Source organism: Spea bombifrons, chromosome 1, assembly GCF_027358695.1.
Source record: "Spea bombifrons isolate aSpeBom1 chromosome 1, aSpeBom1.2.pri, whole genome shotgun sequence".
In the NCBI taxonomy this organism is placed as follows: Eukaryota; Metazoa; Chordata; class Amphibia; order Anura; family Pelobatidae; genus Spea; species Spea bombifrons.
The window spans coordinates 36,937,318-36,964,351 of record NC_071087.1 but is presented as its reverse complement, the minus strand read 5'-3'; the positions used below and the strand labels follow the sequence as shown (position 1 = coordinate 36,964,351).

The following is a 27,034-nucleotide window of genomic DNA, read 5'->3' as shown; positions in this document are numbered from 1 at the left end:
ATAATTTTTATCATGCTAACCGTTCCTCCTCTGAAGTGCCTCCCATATGTCAATAGCCTCCTGAAGATGGGGTCTTCAGAACTGTACACGATACTCTATGGGACCTCTGTAAAGTGGCAGAACCACCTCTCTTCCTGCTACTAATGCCTCTCGCTATACAACCCAGCACTCTGCTGCCTACCATTACGTCCTCGGGAATAATTACCCCTAAGACACTCTCTTATGTTGTGACAGTGCATTATTTTACATTTATCAACATAAGACTGAAGTTGCAACGCTCGCGACCGTTCCTCTAATTTAAGTTCTCAGTCTTAAACTGTGCCTTTTTCATGTGTTTTTGTATGAAATGTTCAAGCTTATGACGACTTCACAATAGGCAAATCTGAGACGGCGTAGCACGTTTTTTATTTAACCTGTATATTCCTTTTGTCCCAGAAGTACATTCTTAGAGTAACTCTAGAGTTCCTAGAGTAACACAAAATGTAGGTGCCCCTTTCATAACATGTTGAGGGGCCACTCCCGATTTATGTATCTTTTTGGATCTAAATTACTGTGTCTGAGAATCTGTGAAGTTGGTGCTCACTAAGGTGTACTTATTATCGAGCAAATAAGTGCAAGTTTGCCAAAAATATTGAACACTTTGTATATGCTTATAAAGAAAATATTACAGACGTTCTTGACAGCAAACGAGAGCCAGTTTCAAAGGGCCCAATTCCGCACTAAGAAGCCTTGGGGGGGCCCTGCTATGTCCCCTCTGCTATGTCTCCTCTTCTATGTCCCTGCTTCGGGTGGCTTCTCTGTTATATCAATATTCCTTGGAGCAAATCTGTCATTTTTTACAAATCAAACATTTGACTTTTCTGTACACTAAACAAACATATGTAATGTTATTTACAGATTGAAATGAGCAACCTGGTTGTATCAGAAGCTCACAGCATTTACAGGAGCAGCTATTTAACCTCTTGTTCTTAGGATTTTAAACCTTCCAAGTGTCTTGTTCTAAGTAGGACACTACTGATTTTCCCTGTTGACCCGACTAAGCTGCAAAATACACTTTTTGCAGTATGGACCTCAATCGCAGCTCCCACAACTCTAGAATGATTACACCGTCAATCATTACCGTGGCACTACCTAAGTACTGACGCAAGGCAGTACCCTCAGCCGCTCCACCCGTGGCCACCATGCTCACAACGTGGCACTCTGTGTCTTAAAGCGCAGGCTACAGAGGCACAGTCCTCCAGAGTGTAAATGGGCTGGTTGGCCTGTAACTGGCCTATGGAACAACAGCACACTATCTGCCCCTGGTTTTGTGGCAGGGGGGCAGCAGCCACCTTAGGCCTTGTCCAGAATATGTTGCTGGGTGAAATGTGCATTTCTTACATATGTTTTGCCTTTGTTCGGAGGGTCCCCCTCCTACGAGCCAATTTGGAGAGTTGACTAAAAGGTCCGAAGAGCTAAAGCAGCTTTTCTTTTAGCAGATAATCATAAATTACCACAGATCCTGAGGTATCAAACATAATTAAACTGGTTCAGTGAACTAATATATATATATATTTTTTTTTTATAAAACTCAGGTAAAGGTAGATACTCTTGAGTTAAGTTGAAATTCAGGAGGATTTAGCTTGTGCCATCTAGTAAAAGCCACCTTTCAGTTAGGAATTTACCCCAAAGTCTAGGAATGGTTGCTATGGTGATAAAACCCCCCAACATTTACCATCTACATAGTTCACACAATTCCAATCATCACATTACTAATATTTCCTATTTTTTTTATATTTTTGTTATTTCTTTAACTTACTGTTGAGGGACGAGGTCTCAAGAGACCTCCTTTTAAATTCCAGTATACTTTAGTCACTAGCAAGGCCTATTTCCCATGAATGCTGTACGCTGAAGGTTATAGATATTTTGGCCACCATATAGTATGTTTATTTTATTTTATCTTAAATGTCCTGCATTAAAGAACCTGTGTTTTCTGATGTGCAAGGTTGCTAATTAAGGAAATTGTAAAACTATATGTCAGCAGCAAGATTAAAATAATCTGTAATGTAAAAGACTGTAATGCTCTGACAATCAGGAGGGGTCATATTTTTCTCTTATGTCATGTCTCATTTAATTTAAGAGAAATAAATGTAACCAGGCACAGCCAATAATTTGATTTAAACCAAATCCGCCAGATATCAGCTAAATTTGCCATCCTGACGGTTGGGTCTGTTACATTATAAGAGAAGCAGAAGTGGGACTAAAATCCCAGAGGAACAAAACAGTATCTGTTATAATAATCTGATACCAGCTGCTTTGGGTGTTGGGGTGTATTTCTCTATATGAAATGAACCAGTTAATAGTAATAGGTCTTGGTATGGTTTAAATGGTAATTTACCCAAATAAATGATTTATTTCTAATATTTTGTATTCATTTAAATATTTTTCTTTAGAAAGTGTGCTAAATTATTTCATTATTTTGCATTATTACAATGGTAAAATTAATGTGAAAAATGGAGAGCGGTATAGGGGGATGGCAATCATGCAGAAAAAAATGACATTTATGAACACAATGAAGAGGGCAAAGAGCTTGCAATCTATCCTCATACATAACATGTAGTGTCTTTTTAAGCGTCAGGAAGACACGGCAAGGGCAGTATGTGTTTTTACCATCAATCGTTTGGTATTGTATGGATATGATGTGTTGCAGTCATTTTGGGTGCTTATTATAAAAACCATGGCAGCAAATCACCATGTAATAATAATTATATTCCATAGGCACCTTATGCACCACGGTCCCTAGTAACACAATTGCTTATACACCATTGCCAATCCAAAAAATTGTAAAAAAAAAATAACTTGGCATTACTTGTTTCTACATATTTTCAGCAAGAATATGTTATATTAAAAAAAGCATTAATAGAATAACTGTTTTATTTATATTTAATTTTTTAACGGAAAAAACTCTGTGTATTTATTTTTTGGGATTTATGTAATTAACATAGATAGCGCATATCTATGTATGTGCCCGCCCGATCGATAACCACATCCCCAAACGGTGGCAGTAAAGGAAGTGAGAGCAGTGGGAGCATTAAGGAGAAGACATGTGCGCGTAACATGTATGTGTGACTGTGTGCCTCTGCCTCCCCTCCCCCTCTCGGACTCTTTTAAGACGAGCCCCTGTCCTGCAGTGCGCCGTGTGCTCGGGGTGGCGCTTTGCAGACGCTCCCTGGCTGGGGTGTATGTGTTGTGTATTGGCAGCGGGGCGGCTCCGACTCCCTGACGCCAGTGAGACCAGATCAATCCAGGCAGCCGGGGAGAGAGGAGGAGGCGGCTCACATCCCGGGCTGCTGCTGCTGCTGGGAGGCATGCGAGCCTCTGCCTACATTGTGCCCCGCCGACAAGCCGTACCCCAGTGAGCGTTCCCGCGCCGCCAGGTAAATGCTCTGACTTACTACCGCTCGTCGGGCACGGCTCCCGGTTCAGCCCTTTTTGTCGCCATGGCCAGTGGGACTCATTAAAGTTTCGGAGCCGGGGAGGGGGGTAGTGTAGGTGGGTTTTGCGGGCAGTTTGGGGTATTTATCGGCATCTACCTCAGCTTTGGCAACTTTTTAGCCTGGGTGGCTGGGATCTCCGCAGCTAGGAGAGTCCCCGGTTCCAACATGGGGGCCCTCGAGGGGTATAGGAGTGCTCCTCGCTACTGGCACAGTGTGGATGGGGGTGCCCGCCTCGTGTCTGTGGGACAAAGCCGGGGTGTGGGAACTTTCCTAGCAGTGATTTAATGGGCCTGGGTAGTTGGCATGTGATGGGCAGCCCCGGGACGATGGGAAAGTCTCTCCCCCCCTCCCTCTGGATCCTGGAATGGGAGGGGAAGGAGGGGTATGATGGCGCCTGCAGTGCTGCACACTAGTGCCTGTGTGAAAGGCTTCCCACATCTCGACACCCTAGTCCTGCGATCCAGGCGGGATCACCTCTTCTGAATGTGTGAAGAAAAAAAAAACTTTACTTTTCCCCCTCCTCTCTAAGAAACCCTTAAAAAAACTTTAAAGGGCAATAAAGCTAGGCTTTCTGCTACCGTATTCCGCTAGAAGTTGTGCCCACTTGACAAAAAGTGCATTGTTCTGCTCTAGAACTTTTGCGTATTCTCAGCTTGGGCCAGCAGTCCTTTTTAATCAGCATATGGCTGCAATTTGTAGCTCAATCCCAGCCCCGGATGACTTCATGTCTGATAATGTAGTTGTGTAACTGCTTCTGATCGCTCGGATATTAAGGGGTCTGGATCATTTTTATTAATGTTTTTTTTTGTATCCAAGCTGGATCAGCAGAAGGTCTGTTTCCTTCCCTTTGTCCCTTCGGCGGTTGAATGTGACAAAGTAACGAGCTGGTTCTTGGGGTGAAGAACAATGTGAGAGAGAGAGTTTTCCTGTTCCGTGTACGAAGGCTGTAGTCGGTGAGTTGCATCAGTCAGGAAGCTGTTTGAGGTCCTCCTCGGGGAATATGTTTCGGAACTCCTCGGGCGCTGGTTACTGTGGAAATCTTTCGAGCCCTTAGCTAGCTTTGCGAGATCCAAGCCCCGTCCTTGTCTGGTAATACGGAGCCTTTCAGAGTCTCCGGAGAGGAACGCTCCGGGACCGGATCAGGTTACCCCTGAGGGCACTGGGCTGTCCTTGTGTTTTGGTTTTTGACCTCTGGCCGCTAGGTATGTAATTCTTTTTTTTTTTTTATGTCTGTTGAAGCTGCCTACAGCTTGGTTATTTCTGCAGTCCGCCCTGGGGTTAGGTGACCATCCTGCACGCTCTAATTAGCGTAGGCTACCTATACAATAGGCTAGTGTCACGCGTTGCACTGTGGCCTCTTTGTAGGCTGAGTTTTGGTGTCCTTACACATGTGCCGAGTATGTTGATTTAATAGAGTAGACCGTACATCACACCCGTGCTTCTCGCTTATATCTTTGTAAGTCTATTTAACCAGTAATGTCCATTCTGGTGGCCTGTTGTCTCACCCCGAATCATGCAAATGTAATTTCTTAACCTCGTGATTTAATTTGTAATTGTTAATAGAATTGGGTCTATCCTGTTCATGGACCCATCTTTGAGTCGTTGTTCGGGGACAGGAGGGGGGCAAACCCTTGCTGTAACTTCAGTATGTATAATCTATGTTTATATCCCAATAATTAACATTTTGTAGGTCTTCTAAGTAATATTGTTTCGTTTGACACCCTTGTAAAAAATCAAAATTCTTGAGATAATATCCCCAACTTTTTTTTTTTTCTTCCTCCCAGTTTATATGTCCTCGAGCTCTTCTAACATTACGTTGTTAGAGGTTGAGCATACTATGGTGGTCTCGTTAATTTTTTTTTTTTTTTTTGGGTTTACGTATACCTTCTGTTAAAGTTCTAATTTAATAATATAGATGGTTTGTAACTGTACGAATTTCTCCATTAAATTCTGGGCTGCTTTATAGCATGCTACAGTGGGTGCCATGCGTTTAATAGCGTTAATGCTACAAGTTCAAGTTGTACATAAAAGGATACCCATCTGTGTAGATTTATTTAGCTAATGGAGGGCTCATCCAGCCCTTATAAATAATGTAAGCAATGTCTAATGGAGAGCCCCGAGGGAATCGGGGAAAGCATCATTACCAGGCTTCTCGAGCTACTTCAGATCTCCGATTGATTTACTGCACTGATCTGGTGCAAAATGATACATCGGGGCGACGTGGGGTCATCCAGCAAAAGTGTATGATGTGAGCCTATCGGTTCAGTAATCATAATTAGACCTTATTAAAAAGGCAGCTGAACAGTGAACTGCGGCGTAATGCATTATGTACTGACAACTCTGTGGTGCAAGCGACTGCTTCTAAAGGCTCACAAACAGATCTCGTTTCTGTTGAGTATGTATGAAACTTAATTTGTAGCCAGTGGGCTGCTCGTGGTTTCGTTTAGAGGAGCGTTAGACCTTGTAACGCTCGAGTCTTACGTTTAAATTAAGATTCTCACCCTAATGTTGGATTATATGAAGTATTATCTATGACGGGCACATTGATATAACATGATCTGTCGTGTCTGAATTTGGTCAGTATAGTGGCCCCCTCTCTTGCCTTAACATTTTGTAGCTACTGTGATGGGCCCCTTGTTAAAGGGGCTGTTCAGTGTCCCTGATGCCCACTACAGAAGAATGCTTATTAAAGTCCTGTGTGACTACTTTAATAGTTATTCTTTCAAAACAAATAAGTCGCTTACATGACAAAGGCTGCAGTCCTGCTGCTGAAGCTGCCCTCCTCCTCCAGGGCTTGACATTTCTGACCAAAGATTGGCAGCCTCGAGTGCTCCCATTGAAACCAGCGGCAGCTCTTTCCACACATGCGCGAAACAGTGGCGGTGAGTTGTTGTGTTCGGCCAAACGCATCTTCTGCATGACGTTTAGCTATGGAGTGTGGAAAGGGGCAAATGCATGTGGGGAGTTCTGCAGTACCCCCATCCTCTTGCAAAACAGAAGATGTGGTGGTGTTTATTAGTCATGTGACTTTTTAGTGTTTCCTTATTGTGGTTCTCTTCTGCAGAGGCCAGTCAATCATTGGCTGACCGGTTGTTGCTGGTTACACGTTTTTTTGGCAATTATTTATGCTTCCTACATTAAAAGAAAGGCTCTTGACTGCAGATATCCTGTTACAATTCGTAAGATGTGGCACCTATATTGACAAACAATATAATGTACACAATGGGGTCCAGAGCATGTAAGTAAAACAAAAATGTACTTAAAGTGAATCACTGCGTTTTGTCGCTTATCAAAGCATGTATTGTACTGCGGTTGTTGCGCCATTTCCACCACAAAAGATGTGGGTGAACGGGGCGATGGTTGCCCTTAAAGCGGGGTATGCCTGTAATGGGCTTGGGCACCAACATCAGGGCAAGTGTTGGATTTATGCTATATAGTAATGAATTAAGTTCATCTTACCCCACTCCTCCCAGTTGCCAAAATGACTCCACTTTGCAGTGTTTATAAGGACTAAGCACTTAGTGAAACAGTACCCGCTAATGCATAAATTCTATTTATTTTGTGTGTGCGTTCATGCAGTTCTAAAAGTGTTTTTAAAATGTAAGTTCTACTAGTGTAACGTTAATTGATGTAGCACAGAACGTGGTGATGCCTTTTGCCAGTCGCCATGACAGATGGGTTTTATGTTGGATAATAGAATCTGCCAATATGTATTAACGTGTGTTAATCTTATTGTCTGTTTAAAGTTCAATATAGTTTAATAATTTCAGTCCCCTCTTTAAACGGTGCTATGGAGTCTGCTGATAATGTAATAGCAAAAAAACATTGCTTCTTGTGTTGTCAGGAAGCCTATTTTTCCAAATGGCACTTAAAGTGGCTTATGGTGATTGTGCCACCAATATCGGTTTCCTTGGACAAGATTGTTCCATACTGTTCCAGACAGCGAGATTTGGGTTCATAACATGCAAATTTGTCATTCTTCTGCCTATTGTTACCAGAACAAAATAACAATGCCCCTTCCCGTTTATTTAATGGAACAATCCCAGCAATATTTTCATATTATAAGCTTGATATTCTCCTGTTAAGTGTTTCTAAGAAAGCCTCTTCCCGTTGCCATCAGCAGAGTATAAATGTCAAGCTGCTGGATCGGCCGGGGCAAATGCATTTCCCAGCTTTGGCAACAAGACCTGCTCCGTAGGCTTTAATGGCATGACTGCTCCTCGTTGATCCCAGGTGCTTGAGTACTTTCCCGCTCTGAACGTTCACAGGACCGCGCCGCTGTGATGCAGAAAGTAATGCTGCGTGTGACATGTAGGCTAATGACGCTTCATCTATGGTGCCATGTCTCTATACCTGAAGCGGGAATATGCGGTCACATTGAATCACATCTGATGTGTCTAATAATTTGTGATAGCTCTCTTTACTTTTCTGCACCCTGGTGTAATTGTGCCTCTTGACACTTTATATGTGCATAATATTCAAACATAACTTCTCATTGGTTCTGTGAACGATTTCCCTCTGACGTCCCATCTACGGGCCTGGGATAGCGAAGTGCGGTCAATAAATCTTAGGTCTGTGTGTCCTTTTAAGCCTCTCAAGTGTCTGTTTCCGTGTGAGAAGGAAGAGCTGAAAGGATGTTAGTGCATCTACTGATAGTTCTGTCCTATTTAATCAACACTCGCATAGTGGGAAGCTGGTCGTCTGCCGCGGTGACATTGTTTTCGGATTTGTTTGCTATAGATTGTGGTGTTTTTTTTTAATTTTTTTCTCTCGCCATATTGGAACAGCCCTGTGTAATCCAAGCCTATCTATACACGTGCAGACAAACGTTTACGTAACATTCAACTGATATATATATATATATATATATATATATATATATATATATATATATATATATATATATATATATATATATATAATTTATTTATTTATTTTTTTTATTTGTAATTTGCCTGCACGTGCCTATTCTACATAGATCAGGAAGTGTGCAGCGTTAAACGGCTCCTACCACGATAAAATCGCAGGCCTGCCGCCCTTAACTTTCCCGTCCAGCCTCCCCCCGCCTCTTCTTCATTCCCTGACTTTTTGAACCATCCATGGAAAACAGGTGGTGTTTTTTTACCAAAATGTACATCTGCGTGGGTGTGGAGAAGCACAAAAGCAGGATAGCTGCTATATATAGATGTGTCCACTCAGCTCTAATTGCATAATTTAATCAAGGCCCTCTGCAACGGAAAGGCATCCATACTCCTCACAGGCATCAAAGGAAACATCTTTCCAAGCTGTATCCTTTTTCAGAGCAACACACAGCCCCACACCACACACCCAATTGTTGAATCCCTCCGCTGGGAAAGATAAGGAATTTCGTTCTTTTGTCTCGCTTAAACAAGCGCTTCCTCCCGTACTTAGCTTGGGTTCTGGAGCGTTGCTTCACAGGTGAGCTGGACGAGGGCCAGGTTCATCCCGCTGACTCTCTTCCCTTAGTTAGCTAGTCCATTTAATTTATTCTAACGCGGGCGCTTTGCTGCTGTTGCTAGCCTTCATATGTCTGTATTTAAATGGGATGGCTACCATAGTCTATGGTAATGCTAAGACTAGTCTGGAGACTGTGGCCTATTGATAGATAAAATAAAAATAGTTAAATAAAGCCATGTAAATCTCAATTTCCCTTGAACATTGAAGTAAGGTAGCGATTTTCTGGTACCCAGTTGTCATAAATTGTGATTGTTCTACAGTTAGAAAACTTTCGACCAAGCTCCAAATGGCAGGTGTTTTTTGGCATTAGTCAGTTTTTGCGCGTTTCCTACAGATATCTATATACAAAGCAGTCACATAATGACAGGTTTGACTGTCAAGTCTCTGAAACGGACAGCCTGAAGGATTATTCTGCAACAATTGAGACAGTGACTGCGCCTTTAAATATAACGGACAGCTTGTAATACCAATTGAACAAAAGCCGTTGGCACGGCACAGGTATTGCGATATCAGACTTACTCCTACAAAACAACCCGTGTTTGGCACCTAGTGACCGAGTTGCTGATGCCAGTCCTGGTTAATGTCATTTTATTTATTTTATTGCAAGGACTCGGTGAGCAACCTCTGCCCTTTTAACAGCTATGAAAAGCTCTTCCTCTTGTGTCATCATTGTGTAAACCGTCATTGACAGTGTGCTAAATCACAGCTGTGTTCCTGCTTTTGTTGAGAAAGACTTCATTGTTAAAAGAATTATGTTTCTGGCCTCTGAGTGGGATAAAACACCTGGGCGATTTGAGAGCCATCCGGCTACATTCACACAAAATTGTGGTTGGCAATGTAAAACCTGCTAGACCCCTTTACAATAGTCCGCCTTGTAGGCTGTTCTCTCTTTTTTTTTTTTTTTATATATATATAATATATTTACTGCCCAAAAGCTTATTTTTGTGCACAAAAATTCCCTGTGCTTTGGTTTTTGATATAGTACACGGCAGTCATTTGAAAAGTACTTAAGGCAGCTTGTCAATGTGATTTGTTAAACTCTTCTTTTACGTGAAAAGCTCATGCGTATCCATTGTGTTCTCATCAACTAATGTGGCCCTAATGCTATGAGATGCAGCATTGTGCAATTGAATACACATTGCCTATCCACAGAACAACCAGGTGTAAACATACTGCAGAAATCTGGAGTCAGTCGCCGCACTTACAGGGGTCGTTTTTGTTTTTATTGTGGAATTTATTTATTTTTGCTTTAATCAGTAAGTTCGAAAATGATGCACGCTAATCAAATATCGTATATGAAACATCCCAGTCCCCCAACCTTCTTTAATTTATTTATTTTTTCTTCTCCTCAGGATCTGTTTGGCAACTCTTTACTGTGATTAGTGGTCTGGACAACTACAATTTGTAGCTGTGAAGCAGAAACATAAGACCCTCGAGGACGGTCTCGGACTCTTCAGAGAAGTCAGTGGTTTGTAGGGACTAGTCACGATGAACGTGACCAGCTTATTCTCCTTTACTAGTCCGGCAGTCAAGAGACTGCTTGGGTGGAAACAGGGAGATGAGGAGGAGAAATGGGCAGAGAAAGCTGTGGATGCCTTGGTGAAGAAACTGAAAAAGAAGAAAGGAGCCATGGAAGAGCTAGAGAAAGCCCTCAGCTGTCCCGGACAGCCCAGTAACTGTGTCACTATTCCCCGCTCTCTGGATGGCCGTCTACAAGTCTCGCATCGCAAGGGCCTCCCGCATGTGATTTACTGTCGTGTCTGGCGCTGGCCTGACCTCCAGAGTCACCATGAACTGAAACCCCTGGAGTGTTGCGAATATCCATTTGGTTCTAAACAGAAGGAGGTTTGCATCAATCCTTACCATTACAAGAGAGTGGAAAGTCCAGGTAATTGTCGACAACGTATGACTTGTATGTTCAGCCTTTTTATGCTGTTAATGATGGCGCTGTCACTCACTGCTGTATTCTAGCTTGTTGAGGTAACACGCTTTCTATATGACTTGGGTCTTCTTCCAAAACGAATAATCCATGGCAACCTTGGTCTTATTTTTAGCATTTTAGTATGGTTTTCAAAAAGTATTCTAGCTTAATGGGGGGAGTATTTTGCCCATCCTGCTGGAGTAGGGGGTACCGCATGGGCTTTGCCAAATATATTTTAGGCCTTCAATGTAGTACAAATGCTAAATGCATTCTGAAGTTGGTGACTGCCCGGCTAAACATGAATCCTCAGCCACAGAATGTAACTTGGTTTCTCCTCCCCACACATTGTCAACTCTGTGCGCTTAAATCCTCCCCCCATTCTTGGTTATGCATATACATCTTCAAAAGTAGAGGGATTTCTCCATGTAGATAGCTCGCTCACATCTTCATCAAACTGTGGATCTGCTGTGTCTGTAGATGACTATCACTTTTTGAAATACACAGCAGTTTATAAGGGGCATTTGTTTTGTGCTTCTACACTACTGCTCAATGGGCTTGGTTTTTGCATCTACTATTGAGATAAACCCAGCAAAGATTATTTACGATGAGTAAAGAGGGGGTAGTATGGTGTTAATACAGGCTTTGTACTGTAGTTTGCTTCAGACAGCATTCTAGTAATGATAGTTGTGATAACTTGCCCCGTAGTAAATCCTTTCCTCTCTGTAAGGCAGTCATTTAACATATAAAGTTGAATGGATTTGTGCCACGAAGGTATATTTACTAAACCGGGGGTTTGCTGGTCAGTTGATTTAATTTATCCCAGTGATTTAACCATTCATTTTAAAGGGTCAGTCCCAGTGAGCTACTTGGTCTGTAACAGAATGCATAACTATTGTAGCCCAGTTATTATACGTCTCCCGAACATCCTTGCAAGCCACGCTAATGACACGCTGTGGCTGGGGGAGCAAACCTGAAAATACTGTTTGCTTTATGTCCCTGTAAAAGAAAACTGGATATGCCCACCTGGTTAAAATTGTAAGAAATGTCTGCGGTGCGAAGGGCAGGGGGATTAATCGCAATCACTATACGGATATCGTATGTGGGACACTGGCAGCCCGTGTGTATATAATGATTTGTGGACGTGCGTGGTGTTTATATACCCCCCCGCAGTCTGGGCTACGTGCATCTGTATTCTCACCTGCTATGAGTTACACCTTTTTGGTAAGCGATGCGTGACTGTATTCATAGAAACCAGCTGGGTGAACTTGTCTCATTGAGCCCCTGAGTGACTTTGTTAGTCGCAGAAACGTGGATCAACATGACGCACGTTAAAAAAAAAAAAAAAAAAAATACACAGTAAAATTGGACTAGACAGAAGGCCCTCTGTAAGGTGGGCTGGTCACTTTTTGATGCTGGACAGAACTTTTCAGCCATTCACTGAATTTGCAGATATTTTTTTATTTTGTTTAATAAAAGGAAATGTTACTAAAACGCTGCAGCGAACCCCTCGGTGGATTTTACTGAAAACAGGCCATTGGATTGAAATCAATCCACGTGCTTGTTAGAGTCGGTGTTGCTGGCCGTCTACATGGGCGCTGGTAAGCGTGAGATAAGCGTGTAAACTCTTCTGCAAGCCGACTCTGGGAGAATCTCTAGATATGTGTCTAACCCATTGCTGCTTATACTTTTGTAATAAAACACAAGCGGAGTCGGAATGACTCCTGCGAGACTTCCAGCTGTAATTAAAGAAATCAAACTGAAACATAGCACACGTATGAAGAGTACAGGGGAAACGGCAACGTGGCAAAATGACATAAGTGAAAATCTGAGGGGGGCCTGCTAATAAGGCTAACAAAAAAAGGTGTCTGCATCTGGTAAACCTCCGAGAAGAATTGCATCAAGGGAAAGTCAATGAACGCCAAAAATGCATATAAAATATGTCTCGTGGGGGCATGATGCCCAAACCTAGGTTTTGGGTGACCATCCTGTCAACGAGTCTAAATTCCTAGAGGTTTCTTTCTCTTGATGTGAAGAAAAAATTTAAAATGCAGGGCCGCTTGTATTCTATTTCTTTTGAGATAGAAAGGATGCCTATTATCCCTTTTACTTCTATGCAGGGTTCCCTTGAATTTCCTTTACGTTCTTGGGGACTGTAGGTGACAAACACTTTGCTCTGTTAATGTTGTCTTGTTCTCCAGCGGTGTGACTCTACATATTCTCATAGCGATTGTTTCTTTGTAGATGATCCTCCTTCCTTAGTGAATTGGGTTGTAGGCCTAATCTGTTGCAGCAAATACAACTGTATCATATAGTCTGGCGTATTAGGGAGGACCTATGTATTTACAATGGAAACTGTCATTTAAGTTAAAAACTCTTAAATTCTATCCCGAATCATTCCTCATGTTAACGGAATTGAGGGTGACATTAATTTTCTACTGTTCAGGGGCCGCTACTGTGCCTGTTGGAATAAGATGGTAAAAGTAAGTTTAAATGCATAAACTTAATATTGTCTAGCCTATACTAATGTATGTGTGTAAATCCACGCAGTAAAAATAGTTCTTTCCAATTAATCTATTTAATATGGAGTGTTATCTCTTAGGAAGGAAGAAATGTGTAAGCGGAGGAACGTAGCCGTGACATATGCAAAGCTGCAGACTGAGCGTTTTGGTCATTCTGGGATTTTCTCCAATTCATACAACTAGACATAATATAAACATTTGCGAGAAACCCAACACACACAATGAAATGTGCGTACAGCGTGTCTGCTGGGAGGCCCTCGGGATGTTGTAGGGAAAGCGCTGCCTGCACACGGGTCGGATACGGTGCGCACACCTGGCTCTCGGACGGGGGCAGTGCCGGCATTTTCATTCTCGCCTTTCCGATGCTCCTACCACGTTTTATTTAGCGGCTTTCTTTCCTTCTGCCCCGTAACTGACATCAAAAATCCTTTATATATAATTCTTAATCTGCCGGCGTTGAGCCAGACCACAGTGTTTTGTGAGATTAATTCCGGTTTTCTGTGCGGTGAATCATGTGATGTCCTGAGAACAGAAAAAAATGAAAAATGTGATTATCTATAATTATATACACAAACTATGTATTTTGGAGTCTTGTGTAGGTGAAGTAATAGATCCCCCCCCCATCCCTAACGTTGTTATTGCGCCTTCTTTCCCCAGAACTAGTTTTAAACTCGCAGAAACATTTTATAGTAATTTAGCCATTTTCTGTTATTCCAAATAAGCCAAATTAATCGGAGTATATACTAAACCTGGCCCTATATACATAAAAAATAAACAGGTTCATTTTTCTTTTCAAGCTAATGTTTCGCCTACAAAAAAAGAGCGTGTGTTAGATGGGCCATGATCCTGACCACTCCTAGGTGAACTGCAATATATGTGTATTGGTGATGGCCTTGTTTAACAGAAGATGGCCTCTAACCACTCGCCTATATTCTTTGATTTCTCTCCCCCCCCACACACACTTCATATTCCTCCTTACATTTAAGAGACATACAAAACCTAAAATGGCAGGATCTTATTTATGTTTGTATCTCATACCTTTTTATCTCCAAACCTGTTCTTGCTCTTCATGACCCCTACCTTATTTTGTCTAAATGTGCTGCCAGTAGAGCTCTTGGAAGTGATTTGGAAAACTAGGTGTCAAGGTGAGATGATCGCGATAAAACGCTGTACAGGAAGTCTGCGCGGGTGCGTGGCAGGAAGTCTATCTGCTTCCTGGAAAGTTGCAGATATGTTCGTCGGCTTGGCCTGTAACAACACACACGGGTATTTGTGTGGCTGGCTAAGCTTTGGTTTTCGTGCGCATATATACATAACATGCGCAACATTTAATTTTATGGTAGTACACCTAATGATAGATAAAAGGTTTACCTCTTCAGTTTTCCTTCACTTTTTTCCTCCTTTTAGCCATTTCCCTGTTCAATCTGCACGTGTCCGGTCTTCTCCAGACAAGATTACTTTTGCCAATATTAAGTTAGAATCTGAAAACAGTGCATGAAAAGTTGATCTTTATCTAATAACGTTACTTTCTGTCTTCCAGTTCTTCCGCCAGTCCTTGTTCCAAGGCACAGTGAATACAACCCACAGCACAGTCTTCTGGCCCAGTTCCGCACCATGGAGCCAAGCGAGCCACATATGCCACACAACGCCACTTTTCCAGACTCTTTCCAGCAGCCAAACAGCCACCCGTTCCCTCACTCGCCTAACAGCAGCTACCCCAACTCTCCCGGAAGTAGTAGTACTTACCCTCACTCGCCAGCCAGCTCCGATCCAGGAAGCCCTTTCCAGATTCCAGGTACGATGCCGTTGCTGCAACAAAATAACATGTATTCAATGTATGACTATAAGACTGTCAAACAACATCCCAGTCATCTAGGTTTTTTTTTAATTTTATTTTATTTATTTTTATTTTATTTATTTTTTTACCTGAGATGAAAGGTTCAAACTTTATTTTAAACTTTAGCGACATCCTCGGCTTGAAACTTTATTTAAACATTCCAAGAGAAAACACAGGGCAAAACAATCAGTTTTAAAACTTTTGTGAGCTGTGAGATATTACTGTAGATTTATGTGTATATATAATCACTATTTTTGGATTATGAAGTTATTATATACAGCATTCATAGTTACATAGGCTGAAAAAAGACATGCGTCCATCAAGTTCAGCCTTTCCTATATCTGTTAATTTGTTGCTGTTTGATCCAAAAGAAGGCAAAAAACCCCGGCTTCGCTCTTTCCAATTTTGCACTAACCAGGGAAAAAAATTCCTTCTTGACCCCAAAATGGCAGTCAGATTTCTCCTTGGATCAATAAGCTGTTTCCCCATAATTAAAGATTATATCCCCGAATATTATGTTTTTCCAGGTATCCATCCAGTCGCAGTTTAAACATCTGTAAAGACTCTGATAAAACTACCTCTGCAGGCAGAGAATTCCACATCCTTATTGTCCTTACTGTAAAAAAAACCCTTTCCTCTGCCTTAGATTAAATCTCCTTTCTTCCAGTCTAAATGCATGACCACGTGTCCTATGCATAGTCCTGTTTATGAACAGATTTCCACACAATGGTTTGTATTGGCCCCGAATATATTTATATAACGTTATCATATCCCCTCTGAGGTGATGTTTTTCTAAACTAAACAGATTTAAATTAGTTAACCTTTCTTCATAACTATAGTGCTCCATTCCTTTTATTAATTTTGTAGCCCGCCTCTGCACCCTTTCTATTGCTATGATATCCTTCTTTAGAAAAGGTGCCCAAAATTGCACAGCATATTCAAGGTGCGGCCTTACCATTGATTTATACAGAGGCAAACTTATATCTTTATTCCGCGACTTGATGCCCCTTTTTATACACGACAATACCTTACTGGCCTTAGCAACCGCAGACTGACACTGCACATTGTTGCCTAGTTTGTTCTCTAACAATTCCCAAATCCTTCTCATTTGTCATTAACCCTAATTCACTACCGTTTAGGGTGTAGGTTGCTTGTGCATTCGCTACCCCGAAGTGCATAACTTTACATTTATCTACATTGAATTTCATCTGCCATTTGAGTGCCCAGTCCCCCAGTCTATCTAGATCCCTCTGCAGCACAGTAATATCCTGCTCGCCCTGTATAACTTTACCTAGTTTTGTGTCATCTGCAAACACAGAAACATGACTTTCAATGCCTACTGCCAGGTCATTTATAAATATGTTGAATAAAATTGGTCCCAGAACAGAACCCTGAGGGACACCACTTACCACTTTTGACCAGCTTGAAAATTTACCATTTATAACAACTCTCTGTTCTCTACCTCATTCCTAACAAGGGAATATTGTTAGATCCCAGCACTCATCCATTGTCGGTGGGAGACCCTTGCTGCCGTCCAGCTCTCTGAAGGAACCATCTGTTTACAGGAGATTTGCAGACTTGCGATGTGCTGCAGAACTTCTCACACTTCACACTATTATTTCATTCACAGGCGGCTTTTGTTAAATGTGCTTTGAAGATTCCCCCCCCTTGTAAATTCTAGTGTAGACTACTAGAATACTTTAATTTGATACAAAAGAATTGTTTGCAATTTTTTTTTTTGTCATTTCAATACCAGAGTTCTTGAAAAACGTTCTTTGAGCACCAGCCCCCTCAAAGATTGTCACAAAGTTCTTTGGATACGTTCTTTCTGTGTTGCATGATGGCATTATGCAAACATGTTTCTTTGCAACCCTGGGTTACATCTGTTCACAAGAGGATTCCGGGAATCTTTCTCTTTGCAGGCGGTCATTAACACGGAGTAAGGCTGTCCAACTTAAGGCCCCACAGAAAGGGTGTAAACATAAGGATTGTTACAAAGTGTGTTCAGTTAATCTGGTTGCCTGTGGGGAAATGATCCCTCTTTGTGGCCTGCAGTGATGTGCAGTTCTGCTTTTAATCCTCAAATCCTTCTGTTATTGGGGTGCAAGTCACACGTGGAAACAATGTTTTTAAGAACCTGGAGGCGCAGGCTATAGGAAATATAAAGGAATAAAGGAAAGATTTAAAAGGGCATATGATGACCTTTTTATAAAGCAAGGAAATGTATTTACGGGAGTTCTCCATAATTTTGCAAAACAAGTGCATCCTATTGTCGGGAGACAGAGAAAATGTACTCATTTATTTTAAAATGCCCTCCTTCTGGTTATTTCTGGAAAGTCTCTTCTTTCCAAGCATTTTCTGAATAATGTTCTTGCACAGTTTGACATAGTTTTAATATATATACATTTGTGTAGCAGACACCCCTCCTCCTGCTTACATGCCTCCTGATGATCAGATGACCCAGGATAACTCTCAGCCGATGGACACAAACATGTTGGTGCCTACCATCCCTCAAGAAGTAAACCGAGCAGGTATGTAGTGCGTGCTTGTTTTGTGGACACGCTGCCCCCGTCCCCTGGGAAGCCTGCCTATGTTTCATAGTTTTGCTTGGTTATGTTTAAGCTGCAGTACATAACCGCATAAAGGTTAGACACACACGTGTGTGTGTGTGTGTGTGTGTGTGTGTGTGTGTAATCTTGCATATGTTTGGCACTTAAGGGTTAATCACTAATTCAACCTCTTAAATGTATAGTATTCCCCCAAATCTGTTCATCATGTTTTGTTGTAAAGTTCTTTCTATAGCAGGAGGAGACTTCTGCTCATCAGCATGCCCGCACACTCTGTATTTTGGTCTCCACTGTTTCTTGCTTTGCTAGTAACAAATTGCCAATTATATCTCCAAAAGAATAATTCGGTTCCACTACTTCATACTTGGAGGGGCCGTGTTGTCCCTCTGACTTTGAGTGGATCCCACGCAATGCATCATCCAGTGTACAGCTTACGGTTTCCATAAGATAAAGAACCATTTTCTGGGGTTGAATGCGGTCCTGCTTCTTTTCAGTCATGCACATTTCAGGGAGATGACAAAAAATGAAAGTATTGGTTAAGTAGCATTAAGGCATAATTTTATTTCACTTTGCCCCCACTTCTAAAACTTGCTTGGAATCCATAAAATGCATGAGCTGGCCTTATAAAAACCAAAAGAAATGGTTCTATGCTTTTGTTTTGTGTCGTTTTTTATTTAATTTTTTTTCATAACTAGCATGACTGGCAGTTATACAGAAAGGCACTTGACATTCGGTTTTGCGTCGGTTTCATTCCCCCACCCCTTTCCTAAAACATTTAATTAAAGGCTTTAAGTTGCATTAACTGTAAGGTCCCCATTCATGTGCGGATACACTTGTTTTGCTCTTCTGTTTTAGGAACTTGTTCTGTGTTCTTCCCGTGGGAACAGTTTTGTATCGGCCTCAAAGTTTTCACTTTTTGTTTTTTTTCGTGCTTCCCCTTTTTTTTATTTTTTGCACTTTGTCTTGTGCCGATTAGTCATTACTTCAATAAGACATTCTGCATCAAATGTATCCAGCAGTTGTGTACAAATGTAACTTATTTATTTTGCTTCTGGTCCTCGAGCAAACGATACATATTTTAACTCTTTGTCCTGTATTCATGTGCGGGATGTGGCATCGCGCTTTGGGTTCTTCCTGTTTTCAGGAATGCCGCCGTATTGATTCCCCAGCAGAGTTTCCTGGACATGTAACTGACACTCGGTCTGTGCTGTACCTGAGCAGACTCGTATTTAGATTGTAGCTCGGCACTTACTACAAAAGAAGTGTGAATACAAAGGAGTTTCTGCGGATTTCTGGGCTGAAATCTGGCTTCTGACAAGTTTAATGACAAAAAAAAGACAATTGCAACTTTATAAGATGATTATTCATAAGTTTGAGGTCCTAGTAACAGGTTTTTTGTTTATAAGTTACTTATAACTCACATTGCCACAAAAAAAAAATCCTTCTTGATTCCAAGCGGCAGTCTGCCATAAGAAATGCCTTCTCAAAGCCCAAATAGATGTCATCCAAGGTCATAGAATGCTACTAAGTTGGTTTGACAAGACTTGCCTTTCACAAAAGAATTATAGGCACCACATCTGCCTTGCGCTATACCTGACCTGACAATAACTTAAGATCAAAAAATAGTGGTCATGCTAGAATTGGTAGCCTTGGATGTATACCATCTGGCCCTGGGGCCTTGTCTACCTTAGCTGTGTTTAAGTGCGACCAGGAAGGGCTCAGCCATTGGTCCTTTCTTTGAAGAAAAACAAATTATCCATTTTGCATAACAAATGACAAACATCTTAGGTTTTTTCTTTTTCTCATTTATATGCTTTAAATTTTTTTAGGAGAAGTTTATCAATTTGCTTTGAATTAATCTGAAGTGAAACCATATTAGTCACTTTTCTCAATTGTTCTCTTAAATGTCTGAGATAAGCTCCTCATTGTTATTACCAGATACAGATGGCATCCATTCCGCTTGGGTTCTCTACTAATTGTGACATTTGTCATTTAGCAGGTTCAGAAACTTTCTGTGCTTAGCGAAGCTAGCTGTTCCACAATTCCAATCGATATCTTGGTGATTAAAATCTCCCACGATTAAAACTTAACCTAGATTTGCAAAAAAAATCAATTCTGCCCGTCAATGCTAATGTTTGGTGGCTTATAGCATGTCTACTATAGCTTCAATCTACTTTTGACTCCTTCTCCAGTCCTGTCTTTGCCCTCCCCCCTAGCACTTGGTTTACAAACGCCTCCATTCCTCTAACCCTCCTGTCCCCCAATACTTTTACTCCTCGTCATTGAGGTGCAGTCCATGTCTGTTGTGGAGTCTGTAGCCGACGGCAAAGTCTGTCCAGTGCTCCAAAAATCAAAACCATCCTCCATCACCTTCTCAGCTGTACAATGACCCCCCCCCCCGCTGTCTCCTTGAAGTAGCGTGGGGTATGGGTAACATTTCGGAGAATTTGACCTTTTCTTAAGTTTGTGACCTAGCGCCCTGAAATCATTATCGGCCCTCTGCCTGCTGCTGGTATCTGTCGTCATCAGTACCAACAGGTACAAAGACCGCTGGATCAACCCCAGCCCCTCCCAGCAATTGTTCTACCCAGTCCACAACATGCCCACCGGGAGACAACAGAGTACCCTATCTACCTTCCTTATCACTGAATCCCCTACACCCAGCACCTGGCTACCCTTCCTAGCATCGGATCCTCATGGATGGCGACAGGAGCAAGCCTTCCTAGCTCCTACTATCTCTTGCGTAGCTAAACCAGGGCTTGACAAATTTGTTGTGAATCTAGGCGCCAGCAAAAAAGTTAGGAGCCAGGATTTTTTTAAAACTAACAGTTGGTCAGGAGTGATCTGATCATCATCAGCCCACTTACTAAACTCACAGCATTTGACCCAGAAGCACCCTGGAGCACAGCATTGCCTGATATTTAGTCACCACAAGCTTGTGGGGACAAATGTTAACCCCTGCATTGAAGGGGTTAACGCTGCACTGTTGCTCTCATGGAGCGATCGGTCAGCAGGGGGGTGTTGGGGCTGGTGTCCACACTTATGTGGAGACCGAAGAACCCTGTCCCTGAAGATGCCTTTGGCAGCTGGGACGCAATTGCTGGTCTGTAGACCAGCCATTGCAGGGGGAGTCTCTTTGACTGCTGTAGGCTTCCATGCCTACAGGAGTCACCAAAGGGCTTGTGGGGGCTCGTTTTTGCTGTTGCTGGTCTGCCTGGGCTTCCAGGCAGACCACCAGCAGCAGAGCCCCTTACAAAACGGGAATTGACAGGGTTAACGCTGCACTGTCGCTCTCATGGAGCGATCAGGCAGCAGGGGGGTGTTGTGTGGGGACCCAATCAACACACAACCACCTTCTCTGAAGCTGCCTGTGGCAGCTGAAAACGCGATTGCTGGTTTTCCTGCAACCCGCGTTTTCAGCCTACAGGATCACTCCGTGGGAGTGATCACAGGGGCGGGCTCGGAGTGGCTGTGCTGGTCTGCTCAGACTCCTGGGCAGACAGCAGCAGCAGCAGCGCCCCCGCGTGGTGACGCGGGGGCAATTTTTTGTGCACCTACACCTAGGCGCCAGGACAAAATTCTCTGGCGCCTGGGATTTGTCAAGCCCTGAGCTAAACAAGCTCTTTATCCCAGAAACCTCTCTCCTCTATCTTAACCCTCCTCAGTGCCTGTTCTGTAAGCAGTTAGCTCCTCTTTGTTGTCTGTCAGTGTTGCCAGTTGCCTCTTTTAGGTCTAGTATGTTACGTTCCAAAGCCGCAACCGTGGTGTAGTCCGAGAGGAACCTGCTGAGTGCATGCACTGAACGGCAGTACCCTATATGCTCAATGTAAATCCACAGTAGGTGATTTTATACTTCCATTTGCCTTTTAATTCCTTCACTTAAGAGACTTCATTTGGATTTGTCTGCTTCTAAATATAGTGCCGTGTTTCTCAAAAAATCCAATTTTTGTCCCTTGAAAAATAGCATGAAATGGATCAGAAGTACAGCATAGACATTGTTAATGTTGTAAATGACTGTGTGTGTGTGTAATTGTATATATTTTTATAGAATATTGACCTACAGAGGCCCTTTATCAGCAACCATCACTGTGTTTCAATGCCACATTGTGTCTGTTAATACAACTTTAGGTTTAAAAATTGATCATTTAGAAAATCCTTTTTGCAATTGTTACACAGCTAGATGGTTTTCAAGGAGAACAAGGTCGTTCCTATGTGTCTCCCAACTTTTTTTTTAGCGGGTAAATCCTAGTTTTTGTGGTGTTTGTTTTCCACACATTAGGCCTGGCATCAATGTCGGTTAACTATTCTATAATTCTTCCTCTAATATGCTGCCTATCTTTCAAGAATTCTCAATACAGTAAGGTTGTCCAAAATATCGTTCCAACTGTTCATCAGCCTATTCCGTGGGAGATTTGTTGGTCCTGAGAGATTCTATTTAACAAGCTGCGTCCTGTCTGTAGAGTTGGGTGATTTCCATTGTTGGTCTCTGCTGGGAACCCGGACAGAACGCACCTGCTCTGCATGACTTATAGCAAACGTAAGGAAGTTGTGTGAAAAATGTGTGAGAGAGGGATGATTCACTCTGTAAGAATTGCCAGCTGGCAGGGTTTCTCTCAAAGTCTGAGAAAGATGCAGCCTTGATGGTTAGTTGTATCTTGATGTGTGAAAGTTAAGTAACCCTTTCTTTTAACGATGCACATTTTAATTGGCTAAGGAGAGCTCCAGAAGAGATCGTGGAGCTCCTAGTTTGTCTGCCTTAAATGCAATGCTGAAATCTTTCCAGCCCCCGCTACCATCTCCTGAGTGCTTGTGGGGTTTAAGGGAGGTCAGCAGAACTTGCTGAGGGTGTGTGTTGGAGTAACTCTCTGTTTAAAGTGGAAGCAGTTCTGAAATGGGGAGGGGGTATTTACATAAATGTATGTTTTAAAGAGACCGTAAGCCTAGTATCTAACAGTTTCAGACCAGCATGCTTCCTACCTTGCTTATCTTTATGCTTTATTATATAAAGAGTGTGTGTGTGAAGGTACGTTATGTCAAAATGGGCTGGTTGGTGAACTGAAGAATTTTTCTCTTTGGAACACTTCAGTTATTAACAGACTGACAAAACCCCTTTTCCGTCCTTGTATACAGCGAAATACGACTTGGGAGACGCATGCAAATTCACAAGTCCTCTATCTGGCCAATGCTCAAAAAAAGGAATTACTGCTTTTTTATTTTTTTTCTAGCATCCTTACTAACATGAAAGTGTGTGTTTGTGCTGTGATATAATATGCACCCAAAAATCAGCCATTATCACTCCCAAAGTACTTGGGCCTATGTCTGTTGGGTATAAATGTCAAGTGTGCTGTAAACTTGTAATCCAGAAGAAAAAAAAAAACGTCACTGTTGCGTTTCAGTGTGAGACTCGAAGCTGTCCAGGCTTCACTTTAATAGCAATAACATTAAAGATCTGCAGAAAGTATCTGGTATAAAGACTAGATGGTGAAACGGCTCAGACAAACTTGGCAGGTGTGATGACTGCTGTTATCAATGTATCGCCATCACTAAAGCATTTGAATGTCGTTGCTGAATCGGGATGCACATCCAGATAGCAAGTAGAGTACTGATTTCCATACCGTGTGATAAGAGAAATATCTTTCTTGCAGATGTTCAAGCTGTTGCGTATGAGGAGCCAAAACACTGGTGTTCTATTGTCTACTATGAGCTCAACAATCGTGTAGGAGAAGCGTTCCATGCCTCCTCCACAAGTGTGTTGGTGGATGGCTTTACTGATCCTTCAAACAACAGGAACAGATTTTGCCTTGGGCTCCTGTCCAACGTTAACCGCAACTCCACTATTGAGAACACCAGGCGGCACATTGGAAAAGGTAACGTTTGCTAAATTGGCTTACAACACAATATAATGCTGTAATAAGCAGAACGCTTGATGAAGAAAAGTTAGTCATAGTGTTCTGTTTCGGATTGTTGGTTGAAGGGGTCTTGCGTTTAGACAGGCGCAGTCTGGTTTACTAAAACTGTCAGATGCAATAGAACATGAATTATGGTTTACTAAAACACCTCTGATTACCTGTGTACATCTTAAAATATGATGTTTGTGTTTTTTTATTTTAGGTGTTCACTTGTATTATGTTGGTGGGGAAGTATACGCCGAGTGCTTGAGTGATAGTAGCATTTTTGTTCAGAGTCGAAATTGTAACTATCACCATGGATTCCACCCTACCACCGTCTGTAAAATACCCAGTGGCTGCAGCCTGAAGATTTTCAATAACCAGGAGTTTGCTCAACTCTTGGCCCAGTCTGTAAATCATGGCTTTGAGACGGTCTATGAGCTGACGAAGATGTGCACTATCCGTATGAGTTTTGTCAAGGTAAGGGTGTGTAAATACATGTGAAATGCAAACATACTTTGACTCATTTACTGCTGGCCATTATTTTTTATTTGAGCTGGTATATGAAATATTGATATAGTTTATTTATTTTGTAGTACATTCCTGAAAGGGGAGAGTACATCTTTTCAGATAACCATCTTCTTTTAAATGGCAGAGCATGTTCCATGCTTTTTTGTGGGTTATTCACTAAAGACTTTTTGGGAGAACCATTTCAGCCAGCACGCTTACTCGCTAATAAAGGCTGAGCTGGTCCTGTAATAGATGAATCACATTGGGACAGCCAAGCTCTTCCTACAGTAGATACTGACTGAGGTTGGCTCTTCATAATTCTATATAATGAAGTCGAGGAGTGTAAACCACAGCTCCCCTTGGTGAATAAAGGGGATGAGCTGGTGTTTGCTGTATCTAAATAGCGACTAGCTGTTTATCTGTGAAGCAAGGGCTGTTGGCAATAGGACAAGTCATTTTATGCTCTAAATAGCACACAACACTCCCTACGCAAGACTCCAAAGTGAATACCAAGCCCTCAGTGTGTAACCGTCATTGTTTGCTTGGATTCTAAAGACCAGGAAATAAGCTTTTGGAGCACGGGGCGCTGGCTTGAAGGCCGGGAAACTATCTTGTAGCAATCAGTTTTGCTTGTGTTGGAAAATATATCTTTTTGTAAGTAATGTTTGTGAAGAATTAAGTTTTTCTCCTCTTTCTCCTTGCAGGGTTGGGGTGCAGAGTACCATCGCCAGGATGTAACAAGTACCCCCTGCTGGATTGAGATTCACCTTCATGGCCCTCTTCAGTGGCTGGATAAAGTACTTACTCAGATGGGCTCACCCCATAACCCTATCTCCTCGGTCTCCTAATGGAGTAGGACATTTCTGCCTCTTGATGTGCAGCAGAGCCGTGCATGTACTTGAAGGATGTAGGATTCAGACACATACAGGCAAAGAGGACTTCCTTTTTTTTTTTTTCTCCTCGTTTAAATCCGAGAGCCTCAAATACTTGACGCTTGTGACCAACTCTAAACAGGAACTGTTTGAAAATGATCTTCAAGTCCATAGCACAGTTGCTACCCTAATGAAATGTGATCCCCCCTGAGTCGCAGCAAATGCTTGCTTTTGGATTTCTTGTCCACAGTATAGCATTGTCATCTAACAGTGCTTTGTTAGGTTAGACTGTGCGCACAAACTAAAGCGATACAATTTGTATTTTGAGGCTTTCAGTAGTGACCAGCATTCTCACAAACTATATTTTTGGGGGGGGGCAGCATTAGAATAAAACCTGAATATCCATTTGAAGTTTTCTGGATGTCTCGGCTACATTAAAACAAGTAGTTTCAGTAGTTGTTGTACACAGAAGACTAACGTTTTTTTTTCTTTTTCCCTTACACACTGAACTGTTGGGGTATATCGCTTATTTTGTACATCTTTCCCCTTTCTTTACAATGAAGCATTACGAATAATTTTTTTTTGGGGGGGGGGGTGAAGCTGTTCCAGTAAGGCCATTTCATATCTGCTGTGCAATCCCTTTCATGTCCTAGTTTATCCAGTCTGTTGGTACCTTCTTGCAGCTGCCGGTATGGGTAACATTTAAACACAATTTTGTTTTGTTTGTTTTTGTTTTCCCCCCTCTCTGCAGTTTTTAACTATTTTTTTTTTAATATGCTTCACTGTTCTCCTTTTTTGTCGGAGGTGCTTGGATTGGGTGGGTACTCCCTTATAGCGGACATGTAAGAAATGCCTTTAGTACATTTTATTGCTAGAGTATTCTGCTATGGATCAAGCCCAACTCTTTGCTTAAGAGCTAGACCTTTTAAGGGCTTGCAGGAAGACTGGATTGCAAACAACGCCTGAATAAATTTTCTTCCAAGCTTACAAATTTGGATTGGTTTGATAACTCCGATTCGCGCAATTTTTTTTTTTTTTTTTTATATTGTTACTTTTTGTACTATTTGTTTTCTCTTAGTCTTTTATATTCACAGTTAAGCTGTAGTACTTGTATAAAGTACTTTTATTCCGAAATCTAGTGGATTGTGTCTGCTAGAAATTTAAATAAACTGTCATTTGCTTACCAGCATGAGATTGCGTTAATACTTCATTAATAAGGTTCACGGTTGATGTACATGTTCTCTCCATTCCCAGGCTACTTTTTAAAGTTGCGCAAATGGCAATTGAATCTTTGAAATTTGTTTTAAAGTTCCATAGTACTGCTGCTTTGTGATCAGGTAAACCTAGTGGCACAGATTTAAAAGTTTTAATGTGTTGGCGATCCCGTATCGAAGGTCTTCCTGCCAAATCTGCAGAATAATGCTAGATGCTGCATAATTAACAAACACCCCCCCTCCATTTGTTGTTTGACCCTTTGCCTTCATTACAGGGGCAGTCTGTTTTAAATTAGCTGAGATTTCCTTAGAAATGCTACTCGTTTAATATCCATACCCCTGGCACACCACCCTGCTGAGTAAGCGAATGTGCAATTACATGACGGAGCCGAGAAGCTGTACAGCGTTTCATACAGACAGCTGGGTATGCGGAGGCCAGGAGTGACTTCCATATTTAATTAAATAGCAGCGACTGATGCGATCGGAGCCAGCTGCAGTTTGTTCCTGTCGGCTTTCCCCTTTTTCATGATGACCGCATAGAGGCAAAGTTTGCTGAAAGAATGAACCCGCCAAAGATAGAAATCTACCAAATTTGCTCTGTGTTAAGATGACATTTTGTCACTTTTCTGTGACTGAACTAAGGGTTTCATTTGCCAGTACCGGGATATCATCCTTGTTTATCAAAGCTCTGGACTGTCACCGTCTCATTAATTTACAAACAGTGTGCAGCATTAACTTGAATTCCCTCTGGC

At 41.9% G+C, this 27,034-nt stretch overlaps 1 protein-coding gene across 4 annotated transcripts; it reads left to right on the top strand.

Moving 5' to 3' along the window:
* The first annotated feature begins 3,202 nt into the window (after positions 1-3,202).
* Positions 3,203-26,257, top strand: SMAD1 (SMAD family member 1). 4 transcript variants are annotated; one of them, XM_053460840.1, is made up of 7 exons: positions 3,203-3,416; positions 10,307-10,842; positions 14,935-15,189; positions 17,649-17,762; positions 23,444-23,665; positions 23,910-24,166; positions 24,901-26,257. In XM_053460840.1, the coding sequence occupies exons 2-7, from the start codon at positions 10,443-10,445 to the stop codon at positions 25,042-25,044; spliced, it is 1,392 nt and encodes a 463-aa protein (XP_053316815.1). In that variant the 5' UTR covers positions 3,203-3,416; positions 10,307-10,442; the 3' UTR covers positions 25,045-26,257. The 4 variants fall into 4 exon arrangements, with proteins under 4 accessions (XP_053316815.1, XP_053316792.1, XP_053316801.1 ...); XM_053460817.1 differs by having other exon boundaries at positions 17,646-17,762; XM_053460826.1 differs by lacking the exon at positions 3,203-3,416 and adding an exon at positions 4,223-4,429 and having other exon boundaries at positions 17,646-17,762.
* Positions 26,258-27,034: the final 777 nt, after the last annotated feature.